Genomic DNA, 16,880 nt, shown 5'->3' with positions numbered 1-16,880 from the left:
GGGAGAAACTTTTTAGTTGCACTTTTGAAACTTCTAGCGTCACATGGTATCCGGTTAACTAAGTTTACATACTGTTTCTCACCGAAAATATAGAAATTGGACTGCTAGAGATAACAACTTATTGAGACATTAGAGAAAAAGACATTGGGATCCTTGAAATTCAGGAGAGAACTTATTCTTTTTAGAGGGTAACCGTGATGGACCTAACCATACATGATGGAAAGGCAAGTAGGTCAGGAAATGCCAGAAAGACAAAGCAACCTCACAATGTAGTCTTAGTTACTGGATTGCGACTCTCTCTCAGTAGAAACTTATCATCATCAACAAGCGGAGCGACATCAAAATCTATGAAGAAAGTGAAGACGTTTTAGGTTTAGCTGAATGTCGTAAGTCATATCCGAAAATAAAGGACATATTAGCTGTCATCCACTATGTAAGTCCCTATAAATAGTCGTTCAGTTGTAAAGGAAAGGGAGAGATCTTTTCTGAGAGAGAAGGAAGTAAATAGGAGAGGGAAAATCTAGAGTAGTGGTTATTCTTGATCCCTTTATCTTTTCTTGTAAGATTGTTCAAAGATTCATCAATAAAATTAAGATTGTTAATCCAAAAATGAGTTGAATGTTAATGAAATCTTGTGAGGGGGGTAGTGTAGGATTTCCTGCAACTACAGATGCCTAGATACTTATTGCTAACAAACCTATTGTCTGCAAGTAGAATCACTTTTTATATTATTTGTGGATTTTACTCTGTAGAGTCTCCAAGTTTTGGGGAAATGTATTTATTGATGTCTAAAGAAATTTTGTCAAATAGCATGAGGATCCTGCTTTGTTTCAGCATGCCCGATGAATGTCCAGTACTCCATAGATGATACAAGCACAAGTGACGGAAGTAATGTGTCAGTAGGTGACTTAGATATGGTGGAATTGAGTACAGTTGATCAAGAGTTGGCCACGAGTGAGTGTACTATACCTTTTGTATAAAAAAATTCTTAGATTTTTTGGTATGCATTATTTAGATAATTGGCCAATAAGGGTTAGATGACTTGGTCTTCGGGATCTTAGTTGATATGAGTTCAGGTTGTGCTTTTTTGCTTGGTTAATTGTGGACAAACCCTTTATCTAATAAGAGTTTAAATTTTCCCCTTTTTTCCTCAGCTACATTCAAGTCAAAAAAAATTGTAAGAACAATCTTTGCTCTATTTACAACATATCCTGCAAGCTTGCAATGTAGTAACACGAGTGCCTGAAAGCCATAATATTGTGCCCTCTTTGATGTATGTGGTACTTTTCGCCCTTCTACAAAAAAATTTTGGATTATTTATTTTGTTGTTCCATTGTCGTCCACGTGTACATTATACTGGATTCTATTGGGTTCCTCAACGAACTACACCAGTATTTGGCTGCAGCTGAAATTGATGGAGTGAAATTTGATGTGCAGTGCATTTTTGATGGATCCATCAATCTTCTGTCGAGGCCTGAGGGTATTAAATAGTTAAAAGCTGGTGCATACAAATTTTTCTCTGTATTATGATTTGTCGTGCTAAGATAATTTTGTATTTTTTGTTCATCTCCTTCCTTTTCAGTAAAAATAACTATGTATTGATGGCATGAAGTGATATGCTAGATTCAGTTAAAGAGGACACCAAGAAGAAGAAGCTGATGCTGCCTGAGTTAAGAACATAAAATGGGATTGCAGTTTGGGAGCTGTTGAGAAGTGGTATTGTACTGCAGGTGATCGATGGGATTGAACAGTTTTGGGATTGAAGTTGTAAGAGAAGTTGTATCTGGGGAGTTTTGCATCACAGAAGTGCATTATGGAGCAGCAGAGATGAGTGTAGCACCACCATGGCGCATCACTGGGTTATGGCCTGCAACTGCCCGTGCAATGGCCTTGGCCAGAATTAAACCAAGTCAGCTGAGTTAGCCATGACTCAGACCCTGACTCAGTCAACTAAAACACTGATTCAACCTAAGTTGTCTCGGCTTGACATTCTGGGTTGACCCGTTGACCAACCCAGATTTTTTGGCATCCAAAAACGAGATAAAAATGAAAAAATTGAGGCATCGAAGGCTTGGGCGTTTGTGTTTGAAGGGAACTTAGTTCACAGATATTTTTTTTCTTTTTTTTTTTTTGGAAGAAACTCGGTTCAAAAAATTGAACATGTCATGTTTGTATTTCTTCATAATGGCTTCTGGCACCAGAATGAAGTTTGTGGGTTCCGAATCTAAATCCTTTTTAGAGATGCAATCTTCTTATTGAACCCAGTGCGTAGCATGGGTTATATACCAATTATCACTATTGTAACCGCTGTGAGAACTTAAATATGCCCGGTGCATAGAAGGATACACACCAAATCAAAAGTCCTAAACGACGAGGTGAGGTGAAGCCGAGCAACACAAAATCAAAAATCATAAGCAATGGGGTGAGGGAAAGTCGACCCACACCAAATCAAAAATGCACGACCGACAGGGCGAGGTGAAGCCGAGCCAAGTATGCATTGGGACGCGGCGAGGCGAAGCCGAGCCACACCAAATAAATAAAGAACCACGGGGCGAGGTGAAGCCACGTCACACAAAACCAAAAATATGATGGATGGTTTTCGGATCCGCCGGATGCGTAGCACGGGAACAAAATCTTGTAATACATAAAATTTTATGTTAGCACACTTCACAAAGCTACCATACCAGCAGCATAGTTGCCCACAGTGTCTTGCGCAAAATTGCTGACTTGTCGGCTGTCCCGAGTAGTTACAGCGGGTGCCAATAGTAATACTCGTTGTTTACTTTCTTAAAATTGACCACCGCTTCTTGGAGGCTGCCACTGGTTATTAATTAAGAAATCCCCTTTAAAAACCCTAGCAAAATCCTTCGTTGACAAACATTCTCTTCTCTTCTCTGTTAAAATCCTCTCCGCGTAAGCCGTCTTCTCCACAGAACAAAGAAGTAGAGCTTGTAATCTTTGAAAGTTCTTTCTCTTTGTAAAACCCTGATTTGAGTTTCTTTTTGTCTTTTTGTGTCCAGAAACCCTGAAATCTCTAACTTCCATCCATGGATACTCCTCAAAGTGGTAATGAACCAGTCAGTTACATCTGTGGAGGTAATTCTTACTATCTAGTTTCGTTTTACATGTGTTAGTGAAATCGGTTTGATTTTGTTTCTACTGAAAGGGACTGTGATTTCGTGAATTTTGTTTCTTAAAAAAATCTTTGTTTTGGTTGTTAGATTGTGGGATGGAGAACACACTGAAGCCGGGAGATGTGATTCAGTGTAGGGAGTGTGGTTATCGCATCCTTTACAAGAAGCGAACCAAACGAAGTAAGTAGTTTCCACCGAACTTTAAACCCTAAATTTTATTTGAAATTGCTCAATACTAAACATTGTTTGATTTATTAGATGATTCTTCAAGTTTCAAATCTAGGGTTTTAGGTTAATTTTGGGTTCGGGAGTGGTGAAATTTTTTGGGAATTGGTATCTTGCTGCTTGTTACTCCTAGGATTTAGACCCTACCTTTTGGTTAATGAATGTTCGCAGTATAAGCTATTGTATCAAGTTCGCAACCCCCTAAGTAGATGCCTATATAGCAAAAAGGGGCAGTTTTGCTAGATACCTGACTGCATATGTTTCTCTTGTTACCTTATTGGAACTGTGTAACTAGTGGCCAGTCTCCTGTTAGACCTGTGTCCTGCAGTAAATATGCGTGTTTTGTAAATATCAACTGCTTTTTGTCTGTAGTTGGTGTCTAATAGCATTTTATATTAGGTTATGAAAACTCGCATGGATCCATCGAATAAGAGAAGCATAATTTTGATAAAAACTACAGAAACATCGATGAACTTATGCAGAAATCTTAGCATTAGGATTTGAGCTGAAAGAAGTTTTAGTAACTAAAGCTTAAGAAAATGGAAAAATTTCAACTGCTGCTGAGCAACTTTGATGCAAGTTATGGTGAATACTGATCAAGCCTGTAAGGTTGGACTTGTAAACTTAAACAGCACATTGTCTCATTTGTGGCTGTTTCTTGGGCAGGATTATTATCTGTATTTGGTTTTGCTATTTATACTTATTGCGCGATGACTGTTGAGTGCCCAGCATATAGTTAGGCGTGGACCAATATATGAATTACAGAAAGATACCTAGCCCTTACATTAGTTATGATTTTTCTGCTAACAAAGGGGTCTCCACATGTAATTCTGATGGGTGCTTGACCCCGTTTGGGATGGTGGTATTTTGAACACTGCGTATGCATTAGTTTTCTTAGAAAACTATGTTAACAAGTTGAATTATGATTTCTCGACAAAAACCTTTCTATATTTTCTGAAAATGTATGTTCGTCAGATTGGGGATGTATATTGATAGTTTTATGTTGGATCAACAAACCTAAGCTGATGGTTTTGTTTGTTGCAGTTGTGCAGTACGAAGCTCGCTAAAAACGAAGGGATTGCAACAAATTGGTCATGGATATTAAAGACTGTCTAATGGTTTTAGATATTAAACTGAAAACTATAATTGTAGTAATCTAATGGGTTGTTTGGAGAACTGCGCTGTTTTAATATTAGTGTTTGTTAAGTAATACTCTGCTGCATCGCACTTGTAATATGATCTGAACCTAACCGCAGGCTGATCAGTACCATTGTGCAACTTGTTTCAGTGCTTCTTTATTGAATCTAGAACTTACTGATATAACCGATTTTTTCTCCCAACTGGATGGCACTATTTTAGATAGGCATATATGCAACAGCCAAGAACTGCTAACCCTCAGGCTCAAGATAATCTTATGTATATTGCACAAGTATTTTGGGATTGAGCTTAGTTGATTTCAAAGTCGTAAAACAGCTAAACTAGTGCACAAAATGGATGACAAAACTAACCTGCTAAAATTAAAACCAAAGGTGAAGATTTGATGTTCGGCCAGCCTCTTTAATTTAGATCCCCAGATTCCCCACCCTTTTCGTAGGCAGAATGAAAATATATAGCAGGAGAGTCAACTAATCACCTCTGGTACGCTTGAAAATTTTGTAACTTAGATTTATAAAGGATATATAAAATTTTAGATTTCCTCGAGAGTAAGTGTATCATAAACTTTATATACAGTTGAACTACTAGGTGTGAAAAATGCACCAAAACACCCCTTTACTTTCATTTGCAACAAATCTACACCAAAATAAAATACCAAACAAACCAAAAAGTGGAATCTATTATGGATAAAACTAATTTATCCTCATGCTGTTCCTCCTTGCCCACCACTTCTTCCTCACTTGCTTATCAGCACTCCCTTCCTCATTTCCAAGTTTGTGAAGAATTACCTTTGTCTCTCGTAGTCTATTCCCGTAATCCTTCTTCCAAGTTTCAAAAATCTGCTTCAATCTTCTTAATTCACGGTCAGGATCCAGACTAGCTTCTGCCTGACCAGATTTTACCTCCACTAAGAACTTCGCATCATCACCAAATACTTGACTTCGTTGCTCAAATTCCTCAGCCAAGCGACTTATGACACTTAATCCTGTATTCATTTCTCTATTCATCCCTCGCGGAGCAGATCTTGCTCCATTACTGTCACGGCTAGTGGTATTTCTACTTCCGAGGTCCCAACTATATTCTCCATTATCAACCATATTTGTTGAGGCATCAGAGTTTTTGTCAGCATCATCAACAGCAAAGCTTTTCTTTGCAACGGAGAGACTGGACTGTAGTGATTCCATCTGCTTCTGCCACACTTCTTCCATAGATTTCATTTTAACTTCGTACTCTGCCCACCGATTTTCGTACTGATGGAGCCGTTGTTGGAGGATGTCGTTCTCGTCTTCTTTCTCTCTCAAAGCTGCTTCGGCTTTAAGTACTCTCCGTTGTAGTTCAGCGAGAGTTGATGCCTTGACCAAAACTTCATCTGGTGCCTGCTTGGGAATGTTTATGCTAGATTATAATCTCAACAATTAGGATAGGATATGACACATATATGGTAATTGCAAAAGTCACTCTTGGAAATCTGCCTGCTTGGGAATGTTTATGCATCATCAGGATAGGATACGACACATATATGGTAATTGCAAAAGTCACTCTTGGTAATCTGAAAGATGACCTAGAGTAGTTATGGAAAGAAGCATGGGTAAACTGAACTCTCCAGACCAAGAACACATAGAACTATCCAAATAGGTGGGAATCCAAACCTACATAACAAGATCAAGTTGATTCTCAATCTCAGTATCTCCAACTATCATAATTTGATGCTTACTACAGGTTTTGGTATGTGACACTCTGTTCACTAAAATATCAGAGTGCTCAAAAAAAGAACCAGTTATATTACTGGGGGTTCAAATTGGTTCCTCCTTGGCTCATATAGCCCGTCCACAATTTTCGTGAGATGCTTAGAGACCTCGTAACACTGAACACTTCAGTTTCCTTATGGTTTAAAATATGTGAACCAGAACCCAAACCAGAGTACAAGATTTCTTTTCCGTTTAGTAAGATGTTACATACCTTAGTGCCATCAGATTTCTTTGTATAGGTCAGTAAATTTATGTCTCCGGAACACCTTCTGACTAGCCAACCGCGAATAACTGCAAATATAGTCATAAGATCAATCATGATATGTAGAATAACACTCATCACTCTTTAAGCAGATAGGTACGAAATAAACAGCTAATTTAAGGCACTGCTTTGCAACGTATTGCCTGTCGCAAGTCACACTAAGCACCACCGAACTGGAAGTAATGAAGAAAATCATTTACCTGACTGTATCACTAATGACGCATCTTGAACATTAACGAAGTCTTTCCTGGCAACCTTGCCTTTCACATGTCGTTGTATTACCTTGGCAGCTTTCTGTTTTTGTAACAAAATCTTGTACTCTTTTCTGATTTTCTCACCCCGAATAACTGAAACATAAAAAGAAGGCAATATTGAAAAATACATAAATGAAGGGTACCTATAGATCTAAAAGAATATCAAGAAAGCTACAGGTAAGACGAGAAACACTTTACAGGACTGAAGTGTCAAAATTCCTCTTTTTAGCTCTTTGAGATAAGATCGAGCCTGGTGGCCTCTGAAACAACTCTGCACCCGTAAAATGCCGTGTAGGGTATGGTTTCTTGTATCCTCGAGAACACCAATCTAAAATTTGACATAATTTCAGTCAAAATTTCCAAAAAATAAAGGCTTTTCATTTCATCAAACTCCTATGATGAAAACGTAGGACCAGTAAAAGACTTGAAGACATCATCTCAATAGTGACTAACCCCCTCACCATCCAGTATATGGCAAAGGAAAAAAGGCGTACGACATAGTTATACAAACGAATATCTGAACCTGCTCATCTAGGAAAATATACTTTTGCCAGGAGAGAAACTAATTTTGCCATAAACCCTGATGTTATACATACCTGTCCAGTACGGAAAAACAATTTGGTGTACCCAACTTGATACATCTCTGGAAGGATATTAAATTGGTGAAGAATTGCAACTGAAACACTAAGCGGATCCTGAGATGCGACACTCTCCAGAAGAAGAAAGCCATACCTAACATAAGATTCAAGAAGATACGACAAAAGAATTAAAGGAAAAGAAGAGTCAAGTCGGAGAAAGAGAAATGAGTTTCAGCTATCCATAATATAAACAACTAAGAGAACTAACTAAATCGCTTACCTTCTTGCAAATTTTTGGTGAGTAACCCTGGTAGGAAAGCCGGATCTAGATATCCGAACCACCTCTAAGACTCCACAACACCTTAGCTGCTGCAGTACAAGCCCTTGTTCATATGTCCCAGGACGCTGCAAGCTGTTGGGCTTAATACAGCGTATGAAGTGTGGAGTTGTATTCTCCAGTCGTTGCATAAGTTGGAACAGTTGACCCTAAAGACAAGTGGCGAAACAATTGGACCAAGTGTCAAAACAGATAGCATAGGTGAGCTGATTAAGTCAATGTTTTCATGAGATAATAACTCACTTATAAGATGTGTCGGATTTTTAGTATTCGATTATTTAATGCAACAATCAAGATTAGAGCAACTCTTTGCTACTATCCATGTTGAATGCATAATTAACAGATAGTGACACAGTCAAAATTTGGGAACAGCAAGAACATAGCAACCCTTACCTTAAACTTCGTTGCAACACTAAGCTTTTGGGAATCTGCTCCACCTGATCTGTACAATGGACCCACTACTTGCTTTTCAGATTGTTTAAGCATACTGGATGCAAATATCTGAGGAAGTTGGCACTTGCAAGATGACAGAAGTTGGATAGAGTCTAAATGCAGTAAATCCCTGTTCTTCTCCAAAAAACCAGATGTTTCGTATGTAACCTGCAAAGAGGAGTAAGAGAATAGTTTGAACATTCAGACAACAACAGGAAAAGGGTATGATCTAAGGTATCCATAACGTAGATGGTAACGACAAATGACACTAACATGGAATCGAGCACGCATGTGCATGGATTTAGGCAAACAACTCAAAATTTATTGGCTGACTGGAGTTACCAGGATCACTAAAATCAAGATTTTCTTGTCTCTTGAGATAATTTTCTTTCTCCCTCATATTACACTATCCCGACCCTACCATGTGGTACAAAATGAGACATAAATAAAGAAGATAAATATTTTATATCAAGTGACATGGAATAGGTAGCCATATCATGTATGAGTGTGAGTGCTCTAACACTACTGTCAAAATTGAGCATTGAACTGAAAAGCAAATAAACATGTGGAGTTGCAGGATCATGGTGCTCAAAGTTTATAGGACCTCAGTATCCCATTTTGGACAATTTTTATCTCAACAAACCAGCACTAAGCGAATCCAACCTAAAAGTATCCAATTTTCAAGGGAAAAAAAAGGATGACTGCGATATCCATAAGTTACTGAGGAATTGTTATAAAAGAGATAAAGTGTTTTTAATGACAAAGTGGCAACCTCTCCAGCATAATGGCTAACACTGAAAGCTTTGCCCCGATCTCCTCTGAAACAGAAATTTGAACTCAAGTGCTGCTTAAGCTTGTTGGCCAATGTCATATCAGTTCCATTTGGAAAAGTAGACTCCTCGTCCAACAGAGACAGTAGACCCAGTGGTTTCTGCATAAGATATCAAAATCAATGAATATCATGTGAATATGAAATCAAAGATTCATAACACGGCGAAAACTTGCTCACTAAAACTGAAAATTCAAATCTGATAATGTGAAAATGGGACACATTAAGAAGCTATTACTTCAGTGGGCATTGTTATATACCTTCTCAAAAAGATTCAGACAGTCTTGGTTGTCTTCAAAGTCAACCTTTGCCCAGTCAATTCCGTCATTGATATATTCCTGAAAGAAAATATGTAGGTGTTTGAAATCCAACATGAGGATAAGTCATCTATAATAATGTAGAATAACACAATAAATGAAAGATAAACATCATATTTAAGATCAGCCACGACAATAGATTGGTTGAGTGAGACCACTGTGCTGACATAGTTGTCATTATAAACAAAGAGCGAGACAAATACCTCTTGTTCTAACTTAAACAAATGCCGATTGAAGTGCTGCTGTAATCTCTCATTTGCATAGTTTATGCAAAACTGCTCGAAGCTATTCTTCTGTAAATTTAAACTTCAAGTTAATACTCATTCATCCAAGAGCCAAGCCACAAGAACGATAACAAAGACAGTTACGTACATCAAAAGATTCAAATCCATAGATATCAAGAATACTGATGGATCTGCCTGTACGTCGCTTGCCTACTTCCAGTGACTTGTTAATTTGATCTACCAGCCACTCAAACAAACAAGCATACAGTGATTTTGCCAATGCGTCTCTTGTATCAACTGCCTGAAAAGAGGCATTCATTTCAATAGCTTAAAAACCCATGCATAAATAAAGATAACATAGTACCAGTGTTGGAATATAAAGGGATTTTAGGTCATCCGCCATATGGACATGAAAAAAAAGAGGACACAGGTTGTGCCAAAAATAGGACCAACTAACACATGTTATGTTTATAGAAGTACTGAAACAATTTCTTATAAATGGATGGCAAAGATATTCCAACAAGGATTCAACTTGGTCCAAAAGTCCCGACACTCACAAAATGAAGAATTTACATTCATCGCTCAACGCATGCTCATATGCTGTTCTCAGTAGGGCAAGAACAATGTAAATTTCTTGTTACCTGAGATAACGAAAGTTTTTGGACAATGTTGTCATTGCCAACTTTCATGTTGCGAGTTGATAAAGCTAGGTTTAACTCCTGAACTTCACAACCGATCAATTTGGCAACCGTATCTAGACCTGAAAAGGAAATGAACACAAATACTTAAGTAGCAAATACTAAATGGAAGTACATTATGCTGAAAATGCTGTGAGCTAACCAACAAGTTAATAAGAGATAGAGCATTATTGATGATGCCCTAGACATGCTAGGGATAAAGCATTAAGAGGAATAGTCATGCATTCTGAAAGAAAAAAAAGGCTGTTATTCTTTAAGATGCCCTAAACATACTAGAGGTAAACCTAACATACTATCACCTAAACCTCCTGGAAAATTCCTTGGAAACTTGAGCAGTAATGTATCATAATCTAAAGAAAGATGGATGCGGAGGTAATATGCCTAAACACAGCAATTTATCCATTGTTGTGTTTTTTTGCTATTTTATAATGGACAAGCAGTAATGTGTCATAATCTTAAGAAAGATGGAGGTGATATGCCTAAAGGCAGTAATTTATCCATTGTTTTCTTTTTGTTGTTTTGTAATGGACAAGCAATGCAGCTTGTTCAGCTTTGCCTTTTCTGTGGTCAAATGTAATTCAGACAACATGAGATATACATCTCCCCAGTTCCAGCTAATCTCAATATTGAATAGGAAGGGGATACCAGTACAACCTAGTTCAGGTGCAATTTTCACTGAAAAGACGGAAAAGTGGTCCTTTTGGACCTTTCAGTTTGATGGTTCTGCTGCTTCTGGTTCTCAAACGGATAGATTCAGCACAGGGAAATAATTCCCGGTTGTGTATCATATTGGATCTTCTATAAATAAAATGTTGAAAAATGAGAGAATAAAAGTAAATAGGGCATGTTGCTCTTGATTTCAGTCAAACACTATAAAACACCTATGACCTGCCAAGAAGTAAAACCTACCGTGCACAATTTATATGAAGGTCGAGTTCTAGCATTTTAAATACCATTTCCAATCATAGAGGGGGTGTTTGGGTGCATAGGAACTCAGCTATAAACATTAACAATGCATTTTCATCTTACTGAAAGAATCCAAATCATAAGGCTGTTCCACCTTTTTAATTCTTATAGCAAGCACCATTTTGAGAAAATGTATCATCGTGCTTCTAATAAAACTTTTACCTTCATCTGCCACGGGTTCAACGTGATTTTCGTTATCCACCACCGCGAAGGAGATGTTCCCCAGCCACAATACTGCTGTAAGCATGGCAAACACACTCTCCTGATCCTTCTTGGTAACATGTACTATATCTAGTGCTTCCTGGAAAAAGCCAGACAGAAGATAATGTACACATCAATTTTTTTAAGAGACGACATATACTTGCTGCTAATGATTTTATCCATATGAGAAGATAAAGCACGTGTTAAAGTACCATAACCATGCGAAACCGTTCGGCATCATCTACTCCAGCAATAGTATAGCAATTGCTCTGCCTCAAATAGTTATAATCATTTGCATGCTTCAGATTCAGTTTTTCTGTATTCATAACATAAATGAATAAATACATAATGATAACGCACACGAAAAAACAAAAAATGCAGATGACTAAAAGGTTTTACACAATAGCTAACGCATTTATGCAATTTTTCTAACAGATTGCAAATAGTTGTAATCATTTGCATGCTTCAGATTCAGTTTTCTGTTTTCATAACATAAATGAATAAATACATAATGAACGAGGATGCATTCATATTAATAACGCACACGAAAATACAAAAAATGTGTATGACTAAAAGGTTTTACACAATAGCTAACGCATTTATGCAATTTTTCTAACAGATTGTCACCAAATGCTTCCAGACCGATCTGTGTCTATGATGTACCAACACATAAACATGAAAATGTGACCACACAAAGAGGACATATCGCCAACCTTTAAGAGCAGGGGTAGCCCCGGCGCATAGCTGATAAAATATATGGTACGATCTTTCTCCATCTGCACACTGGACGACCCTTGACTGCTCATAAGACAAAATTTAGTTAATGGACAATAATGCAGATCCTTTAACATCTCAAATCTGGTGAAGGAGAAATAAAATTACCTTTTCAAGTAGAACTGCAAAGAATGAGGAGACGCATAGATGAAGCAATCACAGATGCAAGCAACAAAGTCAGTCACACTTTTTGAATAAAGAAATAATAAGTATTGGCTGTATTTCAAGTTATCTTACATGTTTGAATCTTGGCACCAGATATTTTCCCAGTCTCACTGAAGTGAATTTCAATTAATTTACCCTGCAACAGCATATTTAAATATTCAAAAATGTTGACCAGTACCCTAGATCTTTAGAATTAAAGAAGTACAAAAATATAGAACCAGCAACAAAAAAGGTCAATCCAAACAAATTGCAAAGGGGTAGGCTGCTTACAAAACGACTTGAGTTATCATTCCTTGATGTTTTTGCATTACCAAAAGCTTCCAAAATGGGATTTGTTTTCAGTATTTCATTCTCTATTCCACTACCCCCTCCAAGAGCAGCCAAGTATTGCATGGCTATCTTTGCTGTTTCAGTTTTTCCTGCACCGCTTTCACCGCTGCAAGGACAGATGCACATATGTCAATAAAACAAACAAGTATGACAGTGGAATTATCAACTACGAACAAGAAGGTACGCAGACTGTAGTCTTGAGTCTTCAAAATATTTTCTTGTAACAATAAAAGTCACCCGAGAGCCATATCCAGTACGCTGATGCTGATCATTTCATACAGCAAACTATATGTAGATTCTATACAAATTAGTAGAACAATTTAAGTACCTAATGTCAACAAACAGTATCATAAAACTAAAAATATAATGTCAAGTAGAAAAAAAATTCCGTCAACCTCACAGCATGTGTAGAACAAACAAAGCCTAAAATGGATCAAAGCAGAATATGAAAAGAAAGCAACAGACAGGATTACCTATTATTAAGATCAGATACACACATGTGATGAAACTAAATAAATGGAAAATTCTACTCTTTGTATACTTTGTATGCAGTCACCCATTGAAGTCGCATTACACAAAGAAATCTTCCTAACTCTTTAAACTAGACAAACAATTACTCGCTTTCAGCTAAACCTTCTGGATACATGTTCAGTACTTTTAGCCTATCATCTAAAGTTATGACTTATTTTGGCATGAATAAGCAGACAAATATAAGCATAGTGACTATAAAGTGAGCTTTAAGAAGCAAAGAGCCATTCAGTGACCTCTTAAAAAGTATCTATAAAGTTGATATAACAAGTAACAATTGCTAGAAAATGTAGCGCATATGGATACAGAAAGAAACCATATATACTTGGAGATCTTATGCCAACCTTATAATGATGGACTGGTTTACTTCATCTGCAACATTTACCAAAACAAAGTAAGTGGAAAACGCAACAGAATATTTACAAATGTTGAGACAACTATTATCTTATTAATAAAATTTCATCACACAATGGTAATCCACCTCTTGTCATTTCTCTAATTGCTGTGTCGGTGATAGCATAGACATGTGGGCTATCAGTTGATTTGCGCCGATATGCTTCAATATAATCATTTCCATATAGTGGGACTTTTTTGAAAGGGTTGATGGCAACCAAAACAGGTCCAGCTTTAGTCTACAATGTAAAAAAGTAACACCAACAAAAGTAATTAGAAGCATAAAGATTTTTAGACACTTTAAAATGATATCTACACAAACACAAACACTCACATAGATCATATCTTGGTTGTATCTGTATTGTAGATTGTACAGAACCGAAGGTTCATGTAAATAACTAAGCTGCATGAGATTGTCTACACCATCAAGGATGTCAGGATTTGCAGGTAAAAGACTTTCCGCATTTACTTTTAAAACCTGGAATAGGCAAAAGGAAGTACGCCAAGCGGGGAGTGGTTATTCGGGATTTATATTTAGCAGCAATGAACATCTTTCTTAAGAAATATTAGGCTTACCTCTCCTTCATTGAGTGATATAATAGAATCCGTCCCTGAAGTTGACACTATCTTCCCCAACGCCCAGTTGCCATTTGGTAGTTGACACCAATACTGGAGCTTCTGAAACAAATGAACTTGAAAATGTAGGTAATCAATCAATAAATTAAATCCTGATTATATCCACTCACAGTTTCATTGGTTAGCATAACTGAAAACCCTACAGGTTATAGTCTCAAAAAGATTTTTCTTCTGAAGGTTAGTTATCACATTGGCATAGTGTCTATGTTATAGATCATAGTACCACAAGAGCTATGTTATTCATTTAGAGGCTTTATCCAACAGATAACTTGAAGTATGAAATTTGCTTCTACATAAGGCAAACCATAATTTGGAAAAGCAATTAACTGTGCGCACGTAAAGTCTAAGGACTGGTGCAAAATCATACTAAGCATAAGGAAGCTGATATCCACTTATATTGAGATCAGCAAAATGATAACTAAAAGACTCAAGTAAGAAAAAAATCACATCTCTAGTGAAAATGACCACGGTAAAAATGTAGGAAAGATAAGGCATAACATTACTACATAAATCATTTTCTTCTACATATACCTAGTGTTATTTTTTTCAGCAAACCCATTTGGAGTTTCTAAGCACATTAGTATATCAACTGAGAATCCGTTGAGCCAGTATAAGAGGTCTACATAAGAGCATATGTTAACAGTATGCGGAACGGAATAATTGTGATCCACTGACTGACTTAGCTACAAAATTAGCCCGTGAATTTGAATAGAGGCTACATTATATATTCTTGAGAATCACTGAAACAATACGCCTTTTGCAGAAAACAAAGAAATTAAAGAATTACCTTCTTCCCCGAGTAAGAGCTTGTGTCACTCCACCTATTTTCACTATGGGAAGGTGATAAAGCCGGCAAGCCTGATTTTACGGAACCCATGTACCCATTATTCCCTTCAGATGGCATCTCTTCAACAGAAATGGTGCCATTACTATATGGTGATTCTTCATTAATCACTTCCATACTGCTGTCAGTCAAATCATCATTTTCCGGAATACTCTCAGAAGCCATCATCAGATTATTTCCTCCATTTATGTCATCAGACATACCTGTAGCTGAATCAATGTACCTAAAATCACCAGGCAGTGATTTAATTGACTGTAACGAAGGTGGAACCCGGGGTTTTGAAGGCGGCTTCTTGGGCATTTTCTTAGAAGAAATTGGCTTCTGAGGCATTTTATTTGAAATAATAAAAATGGGGTCCCAAACGATGTGTTTCAGTAGATTCCACTGAATAATAGATTAAGGACCAAAGAAACTCCTTTTCTTCTTCTTTTTTTTCCCAAAAGAGGCTATCAAACTTTAGAACAAATTTGTCCCCACAATCTTGAACTATCTCTTCATTTTAATGGAGGGGACCATAATACCTTGATAAACAGAGTACAGTAATCTTCTTTGCTCAAACAATGACCAATTTTACCCAATCAAACAAATTATCCAAAATTCAAATTGATTCTAAACCAATTTACCTTCTTTACTTAATGAAACGAAACCTAAAACCGCTGAAAAATTCTTCAAATCAATTTCTTCTATTACTAGTATTTTCCTTACCATAGATTCAAACACACTAAGACCAAGTACTTCAATAATCTTTCTGTTTTCTTTCAGATAATTTGAAAATGAATAAATAAATTATTCAAATTATTCCTTTGAATGTACTGAATATCTTCATCTGATGAAGATCCTTAACCTGAAAAAGAACTCGATCTTTGAATACTTTTGCAAATTTCACTCATGCAACTCAAATATACTATTCCACCAAACAAAAGTAAAGTTTTTACACAGTAAATTATCCGATCACTCTGTTTCTTCAACTTCAATCTCAATCTCAAAAACAAAAATGGAAAAATCTTTAAAATTTCCTTATAAGCTCCATAAGAAAACCTCTAAAAAAAATACAGAAAAAAAAAATTCTTGAAAGATTCAAATGATCAAACCTGGGTGAACTGTTTGAAAAATAAATAAATATTATTATTACAGAGATTGCTCCTGTAGAAACCAACTCTGAATCTACAGATCTTCTTCTTCTTAACTTCTCTGTGAATATTTTGAATGATTAGTGAAAGAGAAGAAGAAATGAAAATAAAATCCAATGTGTGTGGAGAGACTGAAAACTTAGCAGCTTTTTTCCGCTTTATTATTTACGGATAAAAAAAGCAAGTTTTCTTTTTTCTGATTTTTCTCGGGTTCAAAAAGTTTTAAACTTGTAATCACATGGGACACAAGTAATAAAATACCCCTCATTTGGGTTTATTGTCCGTAGGTACATTCTTACCTACATAATCAGTTTGAGAGACCTTACAAGTTGCAACTAACAGCATAAACAACGTTAACTAGTCACAGGTGAGGGATTCGGTAATTTAGGTGGTTGATCATGTCAATTGATCCAGGACTATTTATTATAAATTCTCTTTTTCTGCCTACTATTTATCTCTTAATGTCGCTAATAAATCATATGATTTGGCAACTAACTTGTATAGTGATTTAGTTATCAAAATGTACAATCGGTCTTCATTGCAATTGAAGATATTGATAGTACAAAACCACTCTTGAATCTAACGATTTCAATCGACATCATTTCATTCTTGGTTTCTTGTGTTGTGTCTCCAACATTTCCTTATCTTAGCGGCAAAGTTCATTCCATCATCTATATTGTTTTTTTTGAATCCCCACCCACCCTTACACACCGATATATG

The 16,880-nt window shown here is 36.6% G+C and overlaps 2 protein-coding genes across 2 annotated transcripts; one reads left to right on the top strand and one right to left on the bottom strand.

Moving 5' to 3' along the window:
* Positions 1-2,820: 2,820 nt before the first annotated feature.
* LOC113293371 (DNA-directed RNA polymerases II, IV and V subunit 12-like) lies at positions 2,821-4,679 on the top strand. The gene is made up of 4 exons (XM_026542027.1): positions 2,821-2,913; positions 3,021-3,096; positions 3,222-3,314; positions 4,404-4,679. Exons 2-4 carry the CDS (start codon positions 3,048-3,050, stop codon positions 4,424-4,426), a joined length of 165 nt encoding a protein of 54 aa, XP_026397812.1. The 5' UTR covers positions 2,821-2,913; positions 3,021-3,047; the 3' UTR covers positions 4,427-4,679.
* A 319-nt stretch (positions 4,680-4,998) lies between these two features.
* Positions 4,999-16,438, bottom strand: LOC113299596 (myosin-1-like). Its single transcript, XM_026548651.1, has 23 exons — positions 14,974-16,438; positions 14,127-14,228; positions 13,885-14,028; positions 13,639-13,789; positions 13,502-13,529; positions 12,570-12,735; positions 12,372-12,435; positions 12,243-12,256; positions 12,074-12,158; positions 11,573-11,676; positions 11,322-11,460; positions 10,137-10,255; positions 9,644-9,796; positions 9,475-9,564; positions 9,215-9,292; positions 8,898-9,056; positions 8,087-8,293; positions 7,637-7,842; positions 7,375-7,510; positions 6,977-7,106; positions 6,725-6,871; positions 6,474-6,553; positions 4,999-5,890 (listed from the first exon to the last, which is right to left on the bottom strand). Exons 1-23 carry the CDS (start codon positions 15,358-15,360, stop codon positions 5,207-5,209), a joined length of 3,573 nt encoding a protein of 1,190 aa, XP_026404436.1. The 5' UTR covers positions 15,361-16,438; the 3' UTR covers positions 4,999-5,206.
* Positions 16,439-16,880: the final 442 nt, after the last annotated feature.

Source organism: Papaver somniferum, chromosome 7, assembly GCF_003573695.1.
Source record: "Papaver somniferum cultivar HN1 chromosome 7, ASM357369v1, whole genome shotgun sequence".
In the NCBI taxonomy this organism is placed as follows: domain Eukaryota; kingdom Viridiplantae; phylum Streptophyta; class Magnoliopsida; order Ranunculales; family Papaveraceae; genus Papaver; species Papaver somniferum.
Note: the sequence above shows the minus strand (reverse complement) of the source record. Positions and strands in the feature narration are given on the sequence as shown.

Excerpts from the sequence above, each read along its gene's own strand:
- LOC113293371 (XM_026542027.1), top strand. The coding sequence starts at position 3,048 with ATGGATACTCCTCAAAGTGGTAATGAACCAGTCAGTTACATCTGTGGA. Across the intron at positions 3,097-3,221 it reads AGTCAGTTACATCTGTGGAG|ATTGTGGGATGGAGAACACA; the intron begins GTAATTCTTACT and ends TTTGGTTGTTAG. Across the intron at positions 3,315-4,403 it reads CAAGAAGCGAACCAAACGAA|TTGTGCAGTACGAAGCTCGC; the intron begins GTAAGTAGTTTC and ends TGTTTGTTGCAG.
- LOC113299596 (XM_026548651.1), bottom strand. The coding sequence starts at position 15,360 with ATGCCTCAGAAGCCAATTTCTTCTAAGAAAATGCCCAAGAAGCCGCCT. Across the intron at positions 14,229-14,973 it reads GCTCTTACTCGGGGAAGAAG|AAGCTCCAGTATTGGTGTCA; the intron begins GTAATTCTTTAA and ends CATTTGTTTCAG. Across the intron at positions 7,843-8,086 it reads GTGTTGCAACGAAGTTTAAG|GGTCAACTGTTCCAACTTAT; the intron begins GTAAGGGTTGCT and ends ACTTGTCTTTAG.